This window comes from Panthera onca, chromosome D4, assembly GCF_046562875.1.
Source record: "Panthera onca isolate mPanOnc1 chromosome D4, mPanOnc1 haplotype 2, whole genome shotgun sequence".
NCBI classification, from domain to species: Eukaryota; Metazoa; Chordata; class Mammalia; order Carnivora; family Felidae; genus Panthera; species Panthera onca.
Window position 1 is genome coordinate 56,209,924 of NC_138351.1, and position 21,028 is coordinate 56,230,951.

The 21,028-nt window shown below is 39.6% G+C and overlaps 1 protein-coding gene across 2 annotated transcripts in view; it reads left to right on the forward strand.

Moving 5' to 3' along the window:
- Nucleotides 1-21,028, forward strand: part of NFX1 (nuclear transcription factor, X-box binding 1) — a 73,883-nt gene that overhangs the window by 12,903 nt on the left and 39,952 nt on the right. For both annotated transcript variants that reach the window (XM_060609508.3, XM_060609510.3), the window contains exons 3-7: nucleotides 4,726-4,884; nucleotides 6,727-6,804; nucleotides 11,563-11,668; nucleotides 14,990-15,061; nucleotides 16,752-16,891. In XM_060609508.3, the coding sequence (XP_060465491.1) occupies nucleotides 4,726-4,884; nucleotides 6,727-6,804; nucleotides 11,563-11,668; nucleotides 14,990-15,061; nucleotides 16,752-16,891 (555 nt within the window). The remainder of the gene's footprint in view (nucleotides 1-4,725; nucleotides 4,885-6,726; nucleotides 6,805-11,562; nucleotides 11,669-14,989; nucleotides 15,062-16,751; nucleotides 16,892-21,028) is intronic.

A 21,028-nucleotide genomic window follows, 5' to 3' on the forward strand; every position in this document is an offset into this window, starting at 1 on the left:
TTTCTGTCTTTCTTTTGAGAGGGGTGAGTGGGGGAGAGGGGTGGAGGGAGGGGGAGAGAGAGAGAGAATATCTCAAGCAAGCTCCATGATCAGTGTGGAGCCAAGGTATGGGGCTCAATCCCACGACCCTGGGATCGTGACCTGAGCCGAGATCAAGAGTTGGACTCTCAACCAACTGAGCCACCCAGGTGCCCCTCTCATTTGTTTTATCTGTTCCTTTTTATTTTTGCAGATATATTTTAAAGTAAATTCCAGATATTATTTTACCCCTATATATTTTCACTGTGCATCTGTTTTTTAAAATGCCATATATATATGATTATTATTTTTATGTAATCACAGTGTATTCTTGGATTTTTCAAATTAGTATTGTTTTAGACCTTTTTTTTTTTTAAGTTATTTATTGGTGCATCTGAAAAGTTTGTAGTCAGTTAACACTTCAATCAGGTCTCTTTGTTCTTCCAGTTATTTCAATGGGAAATAATCTTTACTGATATGCTCTCAAAGTAGAATTATAGAGTAGACACAGTTATGGCTGAGAAATTATGGGGAAGCCCTAGTGGGAGAGGGTTTAGATTGAAAAAGAGCCAGTGGTCAGACCAGGGCTGGTATCCAGCAGACAAAAGCCTTGGACCTGAAATGTAATAGTTGATCAGCACAGAGCTGTTCTAGGACACTACCATATTTTACATATGTTAAACATGTTTGGATAAAACCGCAGTATTGTTAGTGAAAGGATTATACTGTTTCTAGATCTTTCTGGAACCTTTTGCTATATTTTTTTTTCTTTTCATTCACTCATACAAGTTTTTTTTTTTTTTCATTTATTTATTATTGAGAGACAGAGAGACACGGAGCATGAGCAGGGGAGGGGTAGAGAGAGGGCAAGACACAGAATCTGAAGTAGGCTTCAGGCTCTGAGCTGTCAGCATAGCCTGAAGCGGGGCTCGATCTCATGGAGTGTGAGATCATGACCTGAGCTGAAGTCGGTTGCTTAACCAACTGAGCCACCCAGGCGCCCCCATTCATACAAGTATTATTGAGTGCTCACTATGTCCCAGGCAGCGCTATAGGTAAAAACCTCAGCCCTTGAGGGAGTGTACATTCTATGTACAGAGTTAGGACATAAGTAAGGTGAAATAAGTAAAATATATGATCTATAAGGTTCAAGTGGTGTGGAGAAAAAATAAATAGTATGGAAAATAGATAGGGAATGTTGAGGAAGTGGGTTTCAAATTTTTAAAGTATGGCCAGAGACTGCCTCATTGTGAAGATCACGTTTTGAGTAAACACCTGAAGGCACTAAGGGACTGAGCTATGTTGATGTCTAGGGAAAAGTATTCTAGGCAGAGGGAACAACAAACTGTAAAGATCCTCAGGCAGAAATATGCCTGCCAGTCTGGGCCTAGGAAGGCAGCCATTGTGTTCTCAGAGGGAAGGAAGAATAGCCATAAGGACCCAGAAGTGATGAAGGCCGTTGTAAGGACTTTGGCTTTTACAAGCATGTGATGGAGGAACCATTGGCAAGTTCTGGGCATGAGTGGCATCATCTAATTTGCATTTTAACAGGCTCCCTCCGGCTGCTGTGTTGAGAATAGACAAGTAGAGCAAGGACAGAAATAGGGGAGACTAGTTAGGAGGCCATTTTAATAATCCCAGGTGAATGGATAGTGTTTTGGGCCATACTAATAAGGGGTTGGATTCTGGATCTATTTTGAAGGTAGAGCCAGAAGGATTTACTGTCAGATTGAACATGGGATATGAGAGAGACAGCCTTTAGAAAGGGCTTGGTAGAGCTTTGTGGGTTACTCAAAGTTGGCAGTTGTTCCCACACCACTATATGTGTGTGCATCCTAGTGGTCAATTTCACTGTGGCTAGATTTAGAAACATCACATATAAAACAATAATTATTTATTAACAAGCCATAAACTTAATGAATAAGAGAAACAGTAAAATAAAAAGACAACCTTCAGGGTAAAAATCAAAACAATAGTCTCTCATAGGGCTTTCGTGTATGTTCCAAACTTCACTTACTTTTTTGTGTCCTTTACTTTTTTTTGTTTGTTTGTTTGTTTATTTTGAGAGAGAGAGCACAAGCAGGGGAGGGGCAGAGAGAGGGAGAGAATCCCAAACAGCTTCTGCACTGACCTGAGCCAAAATCAAAAGTTGGATGCTTAACCAACTGAGCCATCCAGGTACCCCTGTGTCCTTTACTTCTCTCTCAGTTCTGCTCTGGAATAGTCAATAGGCATTTTCTACAAAATGTATCTCCAATGTAATTCTTACAAACTATTCCTCTGCCCCAGTCAGGCTCTTGTATATAGATGACTCAAATGTAATCTCACTTTCTAATGAGCTCTTACTTAACTTACCCTTAAGAATCTTCCACACATACTGTGCTAACTGGTAGAAAATATAATTAACTTTGTTATTCACAGATGTTACCTATGCAGGATAGGGTATTCCTGCTTTTAAGAAAGAATCTAAGTCTGGTTCCTTAGTTTTTATAATATAATTAAGTTTTATGTTAATGTTTATATGTTATTTAAAGCAAGTAGATTCTCCTTTATCAGCTACATAAAATCTTTATTCCAGACTTTCCTGACAGCAAAAGAACTATCCCAGAAACTTTACTGAAACTTTTAAGGGAGAGAAGTTGTAGAACAGAATAGGTGATACTCATTTATTTCTTCATCCATTCATTTAATAAATATTTACTGAGCACCTGCTAAAGGCCAGGCACTGATGTCCATCAACTGATGAATGGATAAAGAAATTGTGGTTTATATACACAATGGAATACTACGTGGCAATGAGAAAAAATGAAATATGGCCTCTTGTAGCAACATGGATGGAACTGGAGAGTGTGATGCTAAGTGAAATAAGCCATACAGAGAAAGACAGATACCATATGGTTTCACTCTTATGTGGATCCTGAGAAACATAACAGAAACCCATGGGGGAGGGGAAGGGAAAAAAAAAAAAAAAAAAGAGGTTAGAGTGGGAGAGAGCCAAAGCATAAGAGACTGTTAAAAACTGAGAACAAACTGAGGGTTGATGGGGGGTGGGAGGGAGGGCAGGGTGGGTGATGGGTATTGAGGAGGGCACCTTTTGGGATGAGCACTGGGTGTTGTATGGAAACCAATTTGACAGTAAATTTCATATATTAAAAAATAAAAAAAATAATAAAAAAAAAAAATAAAATAAAGGCCAGGCACTGGAAATACAACAGTGAGCAAGGCCCTTGCCTTGCCTCACAGACCTTAAAGTCCCCATGTTCTATATTTCTTTTTTTCTTTTTTTTTTTTTTTTAATTTTTTTAACATTTATTTATTTTTGAGACAGAGAGAGACAGAGCATGAATGGGGGAGGGTCAGAGAGAGGGAGACACAGAATCCGAAACAGGCTCCAGGCTCTGAACTTTCAGCACAGAGCCCGACGCGGGGCTTGAACCCACGGACCGTGAGATCATGACCTGAGCCGAAGTCGGCCGCTTAACCGACTGAGCCACCCAGGCGCCCCAGTTCTATATTTCTTTTGACGTTAAATCGGACAAAGTAATCTGAGGAGGGCTAAAATTATGGAGTGATTAAAATGCAAATTTGTGGAGTGCCTGGTGGCTCAGTCAGTTGAGTGTCAGACTCTTGGTTTCAGCTCAGGTCATGATCCCAGGGTTGTGGGACTAAGCCCCACGTTGGGCTCTGCGCTGAGCATGGAACCTGCTTGGGATTCTCTCTCTCTCCCTCTGTCCCTCCCCTCCTTGTGCACTTTATGCATAAAGTGCTTTAGCACAGCACTTGGCATGGTGCATTCAAGGTTAGTTATTTTATTCTTATAACCTATTTGGACCCGATAACAAATAAAATAGTGTTATGAAGTAAATGCTAAAAATATGGACTGAAAAGGAAATTCTCTCTCTCTTTCTCTCTCTCTCTCACACACTCTCTCTCTCTCTCTCTCTCTCTCTCTCTTTCTCACACACACACACACACACACACACACACACACCTCTCCAAGAGCACCTGACTATACTTGGGATCTAGAAAGGCTTTGCTGAGATCGTGTTTAAGGAAAAGTCTGGAAGTGGGTGATGGTATTAAGGAAAACATGTAGGAGGATTCCATGATACTGCTCTCTCTCAGCAGATGTTGGGCTTCTGAAGCCAAGTTCTGTGTCTCCTTTAGTCTAGTAACCCTACCATAGGGTTGTGGTAAACACCAATAATACCTTTGTTGAGTAGATCAACTGAAGACTTTCATGGCAACTGCTAGAAGAGATGTTACCACCCTGGGTTCTTGGAACCTGTGCAGGCTTAGGTATCTTTCAGCTGACCACTGCACCTTCATGAGCCCCTTCCTAGCCCGAATCCATGGATCTGGATCAGATTCAGAGGAGGCAAGGTAAGGTGCTGCAATGCATTGGCTTCTTAAACTGTGTCATGAGGGGCATTTGGATACTCCATCGGTTCCTGAGCAGTTTCTTGGGAACGTTTCCTCAGTTTTGGGAATCCCCACCTGAATGTCTACTTCCTAAGTCTTCTCCCTCAGTATATTCCTATTCTTTCTTGGCCCCAAACACTGAACAACCACCTTACTCAGAATCAGACAAGATACTTAAAACCTCTCTGTTTGGATTCTTCTCTCAAATCCCTTTCTCATCCTTGGTTGACTAAAGTAAGGAATGTTTTTCTATGTTTGAATTAATTTGTTTGGTTTTTTAAACAGGTTCTCTAATTGAACAGCTAACTACAGAAAAATATGAGTGTATGGTGTGCTGTGAATTGGTTCGCGTCACAGCGCCAGTGTGGAGTTGTCAGAGCTGTTATCATGTGTTTCATTTGAACTGCATAAAGAAATGGGCAAGGTCTCCAGCCTCTCAAGCAGGTCAGTCATTTCTCTCTTCTGAATATTCTCACTTATTTGATATATTCAGGTTTAAAACTTAGCCTTTTTTTTTTTTTAAGGTTTTATTTTTAAGTACATCCAATATGGGGCTCGAACTTACAGCCTCACGATCAAGAGTCACATGCTCCACTGACTGAGCCAGCCAGGCGCCCCTTTAACCTAGCTATTTAATTTCTCTTGAATATTTTATCTACTATGTTGCCTTGAACATGTTTCAGATGACCAGTATTAAGCTATAGATCTTAAATGGCTAAGGAGTGCTTGGCCGGCTCAGTCGGTAGAGCATGCAACTCTTGATCCTGGGGTCATGAATTCAAGCCCAGTGTTGGGTGGAGAGCTTACTTAAAAAATAAAAATAAAATTTTAAAAAAGGAAAGACATTTTTAAAACCAGCTAACATAACAATATTAAAATATATTTGGAATAGAACAAAATCAGTCACATTAACTGAAAACTTTCCAAGTAGCAACTATAGAAAACATTTCCTGTATAGTTTGCTTTAGAAAATTTATAGAAAGCAGTTGTTGGGTTTTGTTTTGTTTTGTTTTGTTTTGTTTTGTTTTGTTTTGTTTTGTTTTGGAAGCAGTGGTTTAGTTTACCCCTAGGGTGTTAAAGTTGCATTATCTTTAACAGATCTTCTCCATAGTATTTTGTGGGTTTTTCCCAAAGTATACTGCTATTTGTGGATAGTGTAAATGTTGTTAATAACATGTTTTCTGATTTGTGACTCTTCTATAATTTAAGACATCTCGAGGTACCTGGCTGGCTCAGTCGGTAGACCATACAGCTCTTGATTGCAGGGGTTGTGGGTTCAAGCCCCATGTGGTATATAGAGATTACTTAAAAATAAAATCTAATAAAAAAAAAAGATATCTGGGTTTTCCTGCATGTACTCAAATATTTTATCTTTTTTCTCAAGCCAAGATTTAGATAATGTTTACCTTAATACTAAAAGTATTGCTTAAAAAAGGGTGGGGTGTCTGGGTGGCTCAGTCAATTAAGTGTCTGACTTCAGCTTAGGTCATGATCTCGCGGTTCGTGAGTTCAAGCCCACATCAGGCTCTATGCTGACAGCTCGGAGCCTGGAGCCTGCTTTGGATTTTGTGTCTCCCATTCTCTCTGCCCCTCCCCTGTTCACGCTCTGTCTCTCTCTCCTTTATAAATAAATAAATAGATAAATAAAAATTTTTTAAAGTTAAAAAAAAAATAGTGCTACATTTTTACCACATAATGAAATGATAATTATGTGAAATGATACAGGTATTAGGTAATGCTATGATGGTAATCATATTGTAGTATATAAATGTATCAAATCAACATGTTGTATATCTTAAACAGGGCTATATGTCAATTATATGTCAATTGACATTTAAAAAAATGGATACCCATTTGATTACCGTATCTAAAGTCCTTATAAATATAAGCCCAAATGCAGTATTTAAGCAAAGCATTCAGTATTTTCATTTTGTTTCTTTTTAATATTTATTCATTTTTGAGAGAGAGCATGAGCGGGGGGGGGGTGGGGGGGGGCGGGATGGGGGGCGGAGACAGGATCTGAAGCTGGCTCCATGCTGAGAGTAGCAAGCCCAATGCAGGGCTCAAATTCACAAGCTATGAGATCACATGACCTGAGCTGAAGTCGGACTCTCAACTGACTGAGCCACCCAGACACCCTGATTTTGTTTCTTAAATGCCTGATTTGATAACATGAAACAACTACTGTTGCTTCAATATTATGACTTCCTTTAGATTTAAATTTTTTAAAATTACATGTGCTTTTGTAAGGAAGTTATTTTGGTTTCCTCTTATTTTTCTTAACAGATGGCCAGAGTGGTTGGAGGTGCCCTGCCTGTCAGAATGTTTCTGCACATGTTCCTAATACTTACACCTGTTTCTGTGGTGAGTTTTTTTGCTTTCACTTGAGTCTCTTCCATTTCATGCATTGTAACTCATTTTCCAGCCCAGAAGAAGTGAGGTACCAGATATGTTTTAGAAGTTACTAATACTCATAAGACTTCAAAGTTACAGGAGTCTACACACATCATCTGCATGTAGTCTATCACACAGCTGGAGTCCCACCCAGGCCTTTGTACTCTTGGCAGGCCGTTCTGGACATGGGCCTTCTCATAGTGCCCACCAGGCGCATACTACTTCTGAGCTGTAGCGCTAGTCTCCTTGATCTTAGCTTTAGACCAGAGCTGACCAGATGGTAGAGGCAGGTGTAGACATGGACTCCCTTAACTGTTACAGCTTTGATATTCTAGATTTGAGCCCTATGAGAAAAGAGTAGTGTTGAAATGTATTTTATTTTAATCCAAGAAATCAGTCATTGGGGTCTTTATAGTAAAGCAAGATTTTCTATAAACCAGCATTACAAACTCTATTCTCCCTCTTTGTGGAATACTTCTTCCTGTTTTTGAATAACTCAATTCCCCTATGTGTTAGTAAAAACTTCCTGCAATCCAGAAGCCATTCCTATTGCTAGTCTATTTTCTGCATGTCTTTTTTTTTTTTTTTTTCTTCCCTCCCTGTCTTTTAATGGCTGACCTTCATCTGCTTATTGATTTTGCAAATTTTGCTTCTTAACCATCTGTCTCCCTTCTTGAACCATTGCATTTTTGCTTCTTTCCTTGTCACCTTGCTGAAACTATTCAGAAGTCATCAGTAACCCCTTCCTGACCAAATCCAGGGCTGATTTAGAAGTTCTTAACCTTTTTGGTAGCACAACAACCCTTATTTTGGCCATTCCTTTTTTTGAAGTAACTAGTACTTCCTATTTATTTCTGTATACTTTAATTTGTTGGTATTTCTTTTTTCCCATTATTTAAATAGCAGCTTTCACAAAGAGTTGGCCATTGACTATCAGCTCTTCAACTTCTAGACTAAATCTCTTGGTGAACTCACCTATATAGAATGTTCTTCCTCATATTTTCTTTAAATCCTTGTCACTGACTCCTTATCCATTCAAGTTCTGACCACATTCTCTTCCAAAGGAGGCCTCACTTTCTTATGCCTTCTTCACTTTGGCCACTCTTTTATTTGGAATCTGCTGGTCTGGTATGTTTTATTGCCAAAATTTGAACCTTAAGAGGTAATAAAATAATATTTGTTGAAGGAATGAATATTTTGGAATGTACTATTGGAAAGGCAATGTGAGAAATGCCTGGCTGGCTCAGTCAGTAGAGCATGCAACTCTTTTTTTTTTTTTTTTTTTTTTTTTTAACGTTTATTTATTTTTGGGACAGAGAGAGACAGAGCATGAATGGGGGAGGGGCAGAGAGAGAGGGAGACACAGAATTGGAAGCAGGCTCCAGGCTCTGAGCTGTCAGCACAGAGCCCGACGCGGGGCTCAAACTCACGAACTGCAAGATCGTGACCTGAGCCGAAGTCGGACGCTCAACCGACTGAGCCACCCAGGCGCCCCAAGCATGCAACTCTTGATCTCAGGGTCATGAGTTCAAGCCCCATGTTGGGCATGGAGCCTACTTAAAATAAAAATTAAAAAAAAAAAAGAAAGGCAACATGAAACTGGAAGCAAGACATCCATGTAAAACTGTGCAAATAGGACCAATACCAAGGCTTAATTACCTTATTTTAAAGGATTAAAAAAAATTTTTTTAAGTTTATCCTAGATAAACAGAGACAAAGCACGAGTTGGGGAGGGGCAGAGAAAGAGGGAGACAGAGAATCCGAAGCAGGCTCCAGGCTCTGAGCAGTCGGCACAGAGCCCAACGTGGGGCTCGAATTCATGAACTGTGAGATCATGACCTGAGCCAAAAATCAGAGGCTTAACAACCTACTGAACTACCCAGGCACTCCTAAAGGAATTTTAAACATAACGCACCACAGTGGAATGAAAAATCTTTACCCTCACCGACAAAGTAGATATGAGACCCTAAGAAGGTAGAAGAATGTGGGGTGGAGGTCAGGATGATCTGAGCAAGGTAAAATGGTGTAGGAATACAAATAATGGCCTTATTTTACCTAATGACTTTGCCTCACTTAGTTCTTTCAGGAAACCATTAACATACTTTATTGAGCACTTATTAATGCAGCAAGCACTATGAAGAAACAGAGGGGACTAAAACTGTTTATTAACTTCCCAGAGCTTACAGTCTAAGAGCTAAGACACAATTAACTTTATGTTCTATAAGTCCAAGGTGCTGTGGGAGATCTTTGGCGTGAATTATGATGTTGGGCTATATGATTAAGGGAAACCTTAAAAAGGAGATAGAATTCAACTGGGCTTGAAAATATGTAAAATTTTCGTAGGAGAAAAGATTTGTTGAAGAGAATAGCTTAAGCAGAAGTTTTAAAATAAGACTTTTTTTCAGAAGGGAGAGTCATTGGTTATGGAGCAGGATCTGTGAAGGCAGAGATGTGGGAAATGACTAGAAAGGTCAGGGCTGACTTCTTGATGTCAGGCTTACATGTAAGGATTTCATTTTTCAGGCTGTGGGAAGCCACCAAGGGCATCAATGTGATTCTTTATGAAGATTAGTCTAGTGGGAGTGAATAGAGAATTTGGGAGCCTAAACATTTTGGGGACTTGTAAGAACCCAGATGAAGAATAATAAGTCTACAGTGGGTGTTAGAGTGGGGCAGAAAGGAGGATTTCAAAGTAAACAGGAATTAACAGCAATAGGAAAGGAAATGGGAATGGGAAAGGGAAGAACCCAAATGTGGCTCTGAAGTATCATTTTGGAAATGATGATACCAAGGACAGAAAAGGGGAGGTCAAGAGAACCAGGACTGATGGGACAGTGAGTTCAGTTTAGAAATGTTGAGTTGGAGGAGTGAACAACACATCCAGTGAGAGGTGTCCAACAAGGAGTTAAGAATATTTAAGGGGCACCTGGGTGGCTGTCAGTTAAGTGGCTGACTTCGGCTCAGGTCATGATCTCATGGTGTGTGAGTTCGAGGCCCGCATCGGGTTCTGTGTTGATAGCTCAGAGCCTGGAGCCTGCTTTGGATTCTGTCTCTGCCTCTGCCCCTGCCCTGCTTGCACTCTGTCTTTCTCACTCAAAAATAAATGAACATTTTTTAAAAATTAAAAAAATATACATTTAAAGAGAGATCAGGACTCGGGGATGATAGTTGCATTTGAGAGTAGTAGAGACCCTAGTGGATGAAAGGGTAAGGGGTAAAAAATGTCTAATGCAGAACCCTGGCAGGAAGAAGAAAAATAAGACATCATTTAGAGTCAGGGAAAAGAGGTTGAGCCATTGAAAGATGGTAGGGGAAAACCAGGCCACTGTATTGGAGCAAAAAAGTACAGAGGCAGGGAAGCTTTTCTAATAGTCTGAAGGTGAGGTTCTGGCTAACAGAGAGGCAAGAGTAGAAGTAGCAGGGGAGATGAGGTGAGGCACACTATGTACGGAAATTGAGAAGATTAAGTAGAATGTGGAAAGGGGGGCTCCTGGGTGGCTCAGTCGGTTAAGTGTCCGACTTCGACTCAGGTCATGATCTCATGACTGACAAGTTTGAGCCCCGTGTCGGGCTCTGTGCTGACAGCTCAGAGCCTGGAGCCTGCTTCAGATTCTGTGTCTCCCTCTCTCTCTGCTTCTCCCCCACTTGTACTCTGCAGCTCTCTCTCTCTCAAAAATAAACATTAAAAAAAAAGAATATGGAAAGAAAAAGAGGAGTCAGGGATGACTCTAGTTTTTGAGTTTGACTCCAATGGTGATGATATCACTGATAGAAATAGGGAACACAGAAAGGGGTTTAAGAGGGAAGATGCTAACTTTGGTTGTAAATGTAGACAGTTTTGGGTGACTGTGACACCCCAAGCAGAGATGTTTGGCAGATGGTTGGACAGGGATGGCTGGAACTGAGGATTTAGGACAATGCAGAAAATACAGATTTGGGGGAAAGAAAAGAAGAAAGTGTAGTATTGGGAATCATGGGCCTTTAGGTGTATTGAACCTCTCAACATGAATATTTCTGAAAGAAACAAGATAGAAAAGCAGAGGCCAAAGACTGGGAACAGGCCATCAATTTAGGGTGTAAATTGCCCAAGTAAGGATAAGTTCCTCAAGGGCATGGAGGAGTCCTGTGCCTCAGTTTTACTCTTCCTGCGTCTGTGCTAAGTTCATGAAAGATATTTACTAAAGATTTGCAAAGTGACACTAATTATAAATTATTGACCTTTTGTGCCTACCTCATAGCTTTAGAATTGGCAATTTCCTGCTGTACAGGGAATTTATGTCCTTTCTATCTCTTCCTGCTCCTTCCCCATCTGCCACCCCATTGTTCTCATCCCTTATTTCTTCTTTCTGATCCTTACAACAGATATTCCCATATACATTCAAGGGCCCATTTACAAAAAATAGATCTTGTAGTGTTTTTTTAATTTTAGATTAAATGTGTCCATTAGTCAAAGTGGCATTTTCATAAGTAAAAGTGACTTTTTATTTCTCTTTTCTCTTTTTTATTTCTCTTTTCCTAAATCTTTTAGGATTTATCATACTTAGTGAAGGTTTTGATGATTAGCATTATAGTCATTTTTTAAATTTTAGGATGTGGGATCATGTGTTTGTCAGACTAATGGAAACCATACTGAAGTTTCATGCTGTCTAGCTATATTGTACTGTTTCATTAAACTCTAGGATGCAGTTGAAGTTTATACCATTGACTCTCTGATCTGATATGTTTTAGGCAAGGTAAAGAATCCGGAATGGAGCAGAAATGAAATTCCACATAGTTGTGGTGAGGTTTGTAGAAAGAAACAGCCCGGCCAGGACTGTCCACATTCCTGTAACCTGTAAGTTGGAACACGAGACCTCTGGGGGTAGATACACTTTGCTTGTGGCTCTGACTCTATGTATCTGGTGGTTACCATGTAACAGGGTGGGGTGAAGGGCAATATGGTACCATTTGCTAAGCACTTACACTGTGCCAGGCACTCTGCAAGAGTTAACTCATCAAATCCTTATAACAATCCAGTGATGTATAGATATTTATCATCTCCATTTTACTGATGAGGCTCAGCAAGGCCAAGCATCTTGTCCAAGGTCATAGTGCTAAGACATGGTGGAGCTGGGATTTCCAAAGCCAGTGCTCCTACCACTACATTATACTGCTGGCTTCTAAGAAGAAATATTCCCCCATGATATCCAGGTCCAGAAGAGTATATAGGACAAACTTCTGTCTGTAGAGTCCTGTTGCACAGTGTTTTTAGGATGTGAATCCCTTCTGTATAATAAGTAGCCAACTTGACAATATATCCAGTCAGCTTCTTAGTAATAAGACGAATAGGAGTGCCTGGGTGGCTCAGTTGGTTAAGCATCCAACTCTTGATTTCGGCTTGGGTCATGGTCTCACAGTTTGTGAGATAGAGCCCCATGTCAGCCTCTGCTGACAGCCCAGAGCCTGCTTGGGATTCTCTCCTTCTCCCTCTCTCTCTGCCCCTCCCACCCTCATGTGTGCTCTCTTTCTCTCTTTCAAAATAAATAAATATTTTAAAAAATGTTTTTAATAAGTAAATAATAAGAGGAATACCTAATACTAACAGTTGATCAGTTACAAATGACAAAATTCTACAGCTTTAACTTAAGACAAATTTTTAATTCCTGGGTTCAAGTCACTCAACAGTTGTATGACCTTGGATAAGTTACTTCTTTAAGCTTCATTTTCTGCATCTGTAAAATAGTAATGATATGAGCAACAACACTTATAGATGTTTATGAATATTAATTCAATGCATCTAAGAGGCTTGGTACAGAGTCTGGCACATGGTAAATGGTCAAGTAATGGTAACTTGCTTTTATTACCCAAATCTAAGAGTAAAACAGACATCAAACTATTATCTTGGTACTTCTGCTACTTGGAGCAGGGGTAAATGTTGGGCCAGAGGCATTGTGGTTAAGATGTGGGGGTGATGCTGGAGAATTGTCTGTGGTGGGAGAGCTGTCCAGATGGGGCTACGCAGCTTGGCCTGCTACCTGCCAGGTAGTAGGCCCCTCTCCTTTTACTGCTTCCATAGGTCCTTCCTCAGAACCCAGGGACTCATCTGTTTAAACTATTCCATCCCTCAGTTGGCATTTTAAGTAAATTCAATAATAATAAGTTAACCCTCTGCATGAACTATCATTCTGAAGCCTTTAGCAGAAATGGCCCTGTCATGACTACCAGAAAACATCAAAAGTGATGCAGATCAGGTGGTCAATACCATGGCTGAAGGGAAAGGAGTCCCTAAAACTTGCTCTTTTGTGGCTTTGGAAATCCTTCTCTTGACAGCTGTCCTGTTACTCCTGTCAGGCCCCTAGAGGTTGCCAAATCCTATTCCCTGACAGCACCTTCCTTTCAAAAGAAAACATTGAGTTTCTCTCATTTATATGTATCAGGACTCAGAAGCCACAGTTGGCCCCTTTGTGTCTCTATTTTGGGTTGTTTCATAGATTGTAAAATTCTCTGGAGGAGTTATTCTCAACCCTCTTTACACATTAGAGTCATTAAGGAGCATTTTAAAACACCAGTGCCCTGTCTCTACCTTGTAGCAATTGAATCAGTCTTTTGGGGGGTGGGTCTTTCCCTATGATTCTAATAAAGAGCCAGTGTTGTGAACCACTGCTCTAAAGGTTATAAAAACGTGGGATTGAGGGGCGCCTGGGTGGCTCATTTGGTTAGGTGTTTGACTCTTGATTTTGGCTTAGGTCATGATCTCGTGGTTTGTGGGATCGAGCCCCAAGTCAGGCTCTGCACTGGCTGTGTGGATCCTGCTTGGGGGATTCTCTGTCTCCGTCTCTCTCTCTCTATCCCTCCCCTGCTGTCTCTCTCAAAAATGAATGAACTTTAACACACACACACACACACACACACACACACACACACACCTACCTGGGATTGAGTCTAGGTCTGAGGGATATTTGAAATAACCTGGAGTCATCCACACCTGACCAGCAATGTATCTTGTCAGTTTAAAGTTATTTAAATGTGCAGCCATGAAAATCATTTCACCTGACAGGGTTGCAGCATATCATGTGAAGTATAACTGTTGAATGATAATAGTCATCTTTAAAGAAATGCTTAAACTTAAGTCTCATGTGGTTTCTGTCTGTTGAAATGGGTCACCCTAGAAAATTAGGCACTTGTTCCTGGATTGTTTTTAGTGTTTAAAACTTATTTAAGAATTATCAGAGCTGGTGTAGGAGTCATATTAAAAAATCCAGCCAGACCGCTGTATAGGCACACCTGGTTTTTTATACCAAATTCTTTTACCGACTTGATTTATTAAACTTGGTTGTAATTGGCCTATAATTCCCAAAGGATTGTGATTTGCCATCACATAGAATGCCCCCCACAAACGTTTCCAAAGAAGTTCCCAAAATATTTTTTAAATGGTTGTATTTCTAAATTAGTGTGTAAGTTACCAGGGTATCTCTTTTGAAGAGAATAGTATCTATTTGAATATATAAATTCCATTTTCTAATTTTTTTGGTTTCTTTATATCATCACTCCTAGAAGAAGCATTCTGTTCAGAAGTCTAATTCTGACCTATCGCATATCTCTAATTCCAGTTCTTTCCATGAATCCCTTTTTCCTTTGTTCTCTCTTTGTATTACTTACTAGCATGCCTTCCCTCATGTCAGCCGCCTTTTCACAGATCCCATTGTTAGCCCATCACCTGATTATATACTAGCTGATATAAATGTCTGTACTTCTCATGGACCTACTGGATTTATGCTTTATTGCTTCACTCAGGTTCTGATCTTCTAAGAGATTCCATCGCCCATTCTGCCATTCATCTGAGTGGCAAGCTATTTTTATCCCTACACATCTCACTAAGTGGGCTAAGACCATCTATGGACATGTCATCTTTGTCAGACCCAAATAAAACCAGTATTTTGACTTGGGCTCTATTTTTCTGGTTAAATATTCTAAGATGATAATGCCATCAGTTCCTTCTATATGAAAACATTGTTGGTATCTTTGTTTAAATAGTTTAATCAACTTTAGACAAAGGCTAAAACATTTTGTAGTAGGTTTATTTGTTGCCACATTCACAATAAGACCCAGTAGGGGCAGCTTTGTTCAGGTTTGGATACATGAGTATGATTTATTCATCTAAGCCCTTCTCTTTTAGTCTCTGCCATCCAGGACCTTGCCCACCCTGCCCTGCCTTTATGACTAAAACATGTGAATGTGGACGGACAAGGTAAAGTTAGAACTGTACTCTAAAGACTTCAGTTTCTACATTGATGATTTATCTGTGAATTTCTAAATTAAGAATTAGTAGGTACATATAAATAAGTGGTAAGCGTAAATAGTACTTTTTTGTAAAAAGTATTTGTTCTGCTGGCCCAATCCTGTTTTGCAGTCTTATAAGTGATTAAGAAGTTATATGCATGGTGAGATTGCCCATTTCAGGTGAAATGCCGAGGTGACAAGGACTTTTATCTTAACCTTTCTAGTGGATGAAAGAACCAGGATTGAACCCAGGCTTGTTAAGGTTCAGGACACAGGGGCCATTTACCTGTACCTAGCATAATATCTGACATCTAGGAGGTTTTCAGTGAATATTGTTGAATGAAAGAATAAGTGACCCCAGAGCCCACCCTCTTTTCATTATAATAACAAGTTCTCCATCATCAGGGCAAGGATCAGTGGTAGTTATGGAAGGTCTCTGAGGCCCAGTAAGACCCTGAAATAATTTCTGAACCACAAGACAAAATGGGATTGAGCCAATTTTCAGTGAATCTCATTTGTTTAGCATTTACTGAACTTAAAAGGATAGTAATGCGGCCTGAGAGTCACATGCAAGAGCTCTGGGTCAGAAAGACCAGGTCAGATCTAGGCTCTGCCACTAATTGGTTATTGACATGGGCAAGTTGCTTAAGCCTCATTTTACTTATAAAATAGAAATAATAGTGTTCACTTCCAGGAGTTTTATTAGACATGATGCTGAGCCCTGAAACTGATTATTTGTGTATATAACAGTGAGTTTTTAAAACAAAGTAGGGGACAGAATACAACTCTTTTTGTTGGGGCGCCAGGGTGGCTCAGTTGGTTAAGTGTCCGATTCTTGGTTTGGCTCAGGTCATGATCTCATGGTTCATGGGATTGAGCCCTGTGTCGACCTCTGTGCTGTTAGCACAGAGCCTGCTTGGGATTCTCTCTCTCCCTCTTTCTGCCCCTCTCTCACTCACTCTCTTTCTCTCTCAAAATAAATAACTTAAACTCCTTGCAGGAGAGTAGACTCCAAGCTCTAAACCATTACCCTGCAAGAGACCTGAAGACAGTTGTCTAAAAGCACTGATCTCATATCCTTCCCTAGCCAATAAGTCAGCAAAATTAAGGTGCTCATTAGAACAAAGCCAGAATGATTTTCCCATCTGAAATCAAAGTCACATACAGTATGTCCTTAAGTATTATAACTGCATAAAATGCCAGAGTACTGGGTCCCAGGAGAATACCATTGTACTTCCAATCTGAGTATGTACATTATAACTACCCCACCCACCCTGCAACTTTCCTACCTCCATCTGTAAGACATTGTAGGAGCTCCAGGCTCTTCCCCTCCTGCCTGGGAGGGGGAGTTCCCCCACCTCGTGAGAACTCAGAAGAAATCCACAGAGAGGAACTTCACTTCACTGGTCAGAATATAGGGGAGAGAGAAAGGCAGGGTGGGAAATAAGGAAAACAAAGCAGGAGAAAAGAAAGAGTGGAGAAGAGGAGGGTGATTGAGGAAATAAAGACTGGAGGAAGTCTTTATTAGAGTGGGAAAATGGGGCCAAGAGAAAGGTTTCATAGTTTTGGGGAGGAAGTTTGTGCTTTGTTGTTTAGCTATCCAACAGGAACTTGTCCAGTGTTGACTAATTCTGCCTTTACATCTGTTTTCTTTCCAGGCACACAGTTCGCTGTGGTCAGGCTGTTTCAGTCCACTGTTCCAATCCATGTGAGAATCTTTTGAATTGTGGTCAGCACCATTGTGCTGAGCTATGTCATGGGGGTCAGTGCCAGCCTTGTCGGATCATATTGAACCAGGGTAAGTGGTGGGCACACCAACTAGCAATACTTGTGTACTTTTCTAGAACCTTATTTATAGTTGTGTTGATGACAAGGCCTCTAGCGTTGTACCTTGGGTAGGAAGAATTGGAGATAAATTAATGCTTAGATGGTTTTCATTAGTTTAGTTACACAATACCACTATAAGTCATTGTCCTGTAGAATTTGAACAGTAGATTTTAAAATGCTGTTTAAAAATAACTACTTGGGAAATTAAAAAAATAAATAAAAAGTAACTGTAAAGGATCTAGAAAGGCCAAAAAAATCTTGAAAAGAATGAACTTGAAAGGATTAAACTATCTGATTTTAAGACATTTAAAGTTCCAGTAATCATGACATTGAGTTGTTGCTGTTAAAGGTAGACTACTAGATGCATGGAAGAGACTAAAGTCCAGAAACAGACCCACATATATACAGTTAGTTGATTTTCAACCACAATGTTAAGTTAATTCAATGGGAAAAGAAGTCTTTTTACAGATGTTGCTAGAACAACTGGATGTATACATAAGAAAAAACAAACCTCAACCCCTAATTTACTCTTTTCACAAAATTAATTCTACATGGATCACAGACTTAAATGTAAAACCCAGAAACATAAAGTTATCTTCCAGAATAAACTATAAGAGAATATTTTCATGACTTTGGGGTTAGGTAAAGATTTCTTGGACAGAACAACAAAAATACTAACCATAAAAGAAAAAATTGATACATTGAACTTTATCAAAATTAAAAGCTTCTCTTCATCAGAAGATACCATTAAGAAAATGAATAAATCAGGGGCGCCTGGGTGGCTCGTCGGTTAAGCGTCCAACTTCAGCTCAGGTCATGATCTCACAGTCCGTGAGTTCGAGCCCCGCGTCGGGCTCTGTGCTGACAGCTCAGAGCCTGGAGCCTGTTTCGGATTCTGTGTCTCCCTCTCTCTGACCCTCCCCTGTTCATGCTCTGTCTCTCTCTGTCTCAAAAATAAATAAACGTTAAAAAAAAAAAAAATTAAAAAAAAAAAAGAAAATGAATAAATCAATTGCATATTGTATCCAGAAATTTTGAAGTACTCTTACAAAGTAATTAAAGATGAACAGTGGGGCGCCTGGGTGGCTCAGTGGTTAAGCGTCTGACTTCGGCTCAGGTCATGATCTCACGGTCCGTGAGTTCAAGCCCCGCATCGGGCTCTGTGCTGACAGCTCAGAGCCTGGAGCCTGTTTCAGATTCTGTGTCTCCTTCTCTCTCTCTCTGCCCATCCCCTATTCATGCTCTGTCCCTCTCTGTCTCAAAAATAAATAAAAGTTAAAAAAAATTAAAAAAAAAAAAGTACCTATAAAAAAGATGAACAACTTAAACAATGAGCAAAAGACTTGAACAGATACTTCGTAAAAGAAAACCTATAAATAGCCAACAAACACACAAAAGGTGCTTAACACCTTTAAATACTAAGGAAATGTAAGTTAAAACCACAATAAGTAATATAGTATAACCACTTTAGAAAACAGTCTGGCATTTTCTTAAAAGGTTAAATGTAGAATTTTATCATATGACCCAGTAATTCCATTCCTGGGCACATATCCAAAAGAGATGGAAATATATGTCCACAAAAAAACTTGTAAATGCATGTGCATAGCAGTACTAGTCATCGTAGTCAAAATGTGGAAGCAATTCAAATGACTGTCACTTGAGGAATGGATAAACAAGTGTGGTATGACCATACATTGGATTATTACTCATCCATGAAAAGAATGTAGTATCAATACATGCTATGAAGTAGATGAACCTCCCAAACACTACGCTAAGGGAAAGAAACAAGTCACAAAGAAACACATACTGTGTGATTCCTCTTTTTTTACAATAGTCCCTGATCTGCAGGGATCCCAGGCTACAGTGTATTGATGCCTTATAGAGTTTTATTTTATTAAATTTTACCTTGGTGTGATGCTGTTGATCTGTGTTGGCACCTAAAATAAGTAACAGCCCTATGAAATGTTTTGTGTTGTGTACTGTAAGAATTTCATGTAAGGAACTGTGCCATGTAATACTCAATTTCTCTTTATGGGTCCTCCTGGGAGAAATTCCTGTCTGGCTTTAGTTCCAAGACTGGTTGTTTTTCCTCAAAGACTATTGATCTTTTTATCTTAGAAGCCTCGTATGATTGACCTAATGTTTGTCTTTATAGTGTATTTCTTTTTAAGCTATGATTTTTTTCTATGTCTTTACCATTGTTCCACTTTTCACATCTTTAATTTTATGTTCTTTTGTTATATTTCATATATTCTTACATGTTGCCTCAAATCCATTTTGAGATAAGGCAGGAGTTAAGTATATGCTGGCAGTTTGGTCTTAACAATATAGATTGTGGTGTGAGAGTCCCTTTGATGTGGACCATTTATAGTTCTTAATTCATATTGTGCTTTTACTCACCTAATTCAACCAGATCTTTTTTGTACAAATTTGTATGGATTCCCGTCTCTGCCTTTGTGTTGCTGTGTAGTTGATTTTTCAAACCCAGTGGAAGGCTTTTTGTTTGTCCACAGTAAATATCTAGGGGACTGTTATGGCCATGAGTACAGTTTGTTTCTCTTCTCTATTTGTAATTCTCCTAGGATCCCTTTCAGCCTTATCTAGAGATTTAATAAGCATTCCTTCTGGGGGTTCATTCATGTGTTGATAAAAATGCTGAATAGGCTAAAGCTGGCAGCAGAGACCTTCCAGACTCCTCTGGTTCCATATTCTTCAGCCAGCGGTGACTCCATCCAAGTCTTCTGTCACCAGCTCATATTGCTGTCTCTTGTGCCTAAGCATAGTGGGGCTTTTTAGTATTGTACTCCGATTATTCCCTAATTGATCAGGGGCTCCATTTTGGCTTTTTTGGTTTTTAATTTTTTTGGTTTTTATTTTATATTTGAGAGAGAGAGACAGAGACACAGAGCGAGCAGGGGAGGTGCAGAGAGACAGAGACAGAATCTGAAGCAGGCTCCAGGCTCCAAGCGGTTAGCACAGAGCGCAATGTGGGGCTCGAACTCACGAGCAGTGAGATCATGACCTGAGCCAAAGTTGGATGCTAACTGACTGAGCCACCCAGGCACCCCTCCATTTTGTTTTTATTGTCACAGTTTTCTGACCTTTGATTCTTTTGTGGTTTTAATTGAATTATAATTAACATACAGTGTCATATTAGTTTCACATACTCATTAGTTTCAACATACTCATTTGACTCAGTGTTCTCCACAATAAGTGCAGTCACTGTCACCATATAATGTTATTATAGTATTATTGACTGTATTCTCTGTGCTGTACTTTTCATCTCTTTGACTTGTAACTGGCAGTTTGTACCTCTTAATCCCCTTCATCTATTTCATCCATCCCTCACTCACCTCCCTGTGGCAACTGTCAGTTTGTTCTCTGTATTTAAGAGTCTTGAGGTTTCTTTGTTTGCTTGCTTATTCTTTTGTTCTTTAGATTCACATATAAGTGAAATCATATGGTATTTGTCCTTCTCTGTTAGACTTATTTCACTTAGCATAATACCCTAGAGAGGTCCATCTATATAGTTGTAAATGGCAATGTCTCATTCTTTTTTATGACTAAGTAATATGCCATTGTATATATATATATATATATATATATATATATATATATATATATATATATACCACATCTTTATCCATTCATCTATTGATGGATTCTTGGGTTGTTTCCATATCTTGGCTATTGCAAATAATGCTGCAACAAGCATAAGGTGCATGTATCTTCTCGAATTAGTGTTTTTGTTTTCTTTGGGTAAATACTTAGTTGTGGAATTGCTGGATCATGGTATTTATGTTTTTAATTTTTTGAGGAACCTCCATACTGTTTTCCACAGTGGTTGCACCAATTTCTATTTCTACCTGCATTGCACAAGGGTTCCTCTTTCTCTACATCCTCATCAATGTTTGTTATTTCTTTAAAAAAATTTTTTTTTAATGCTTACTTATTTTTGAGAGCAAGAGAGACTGAGCACAAGCAGGGGAGGGGCAGAGAGAGAGGGAGATGCAGAATCTGAAGCAGGCCCCAGGCTCTGACTTGTCAGCACAGAGCCTGACACGGGTCTTGAACTCATGGACCACAAGATCATGACCTGATCCGAAGT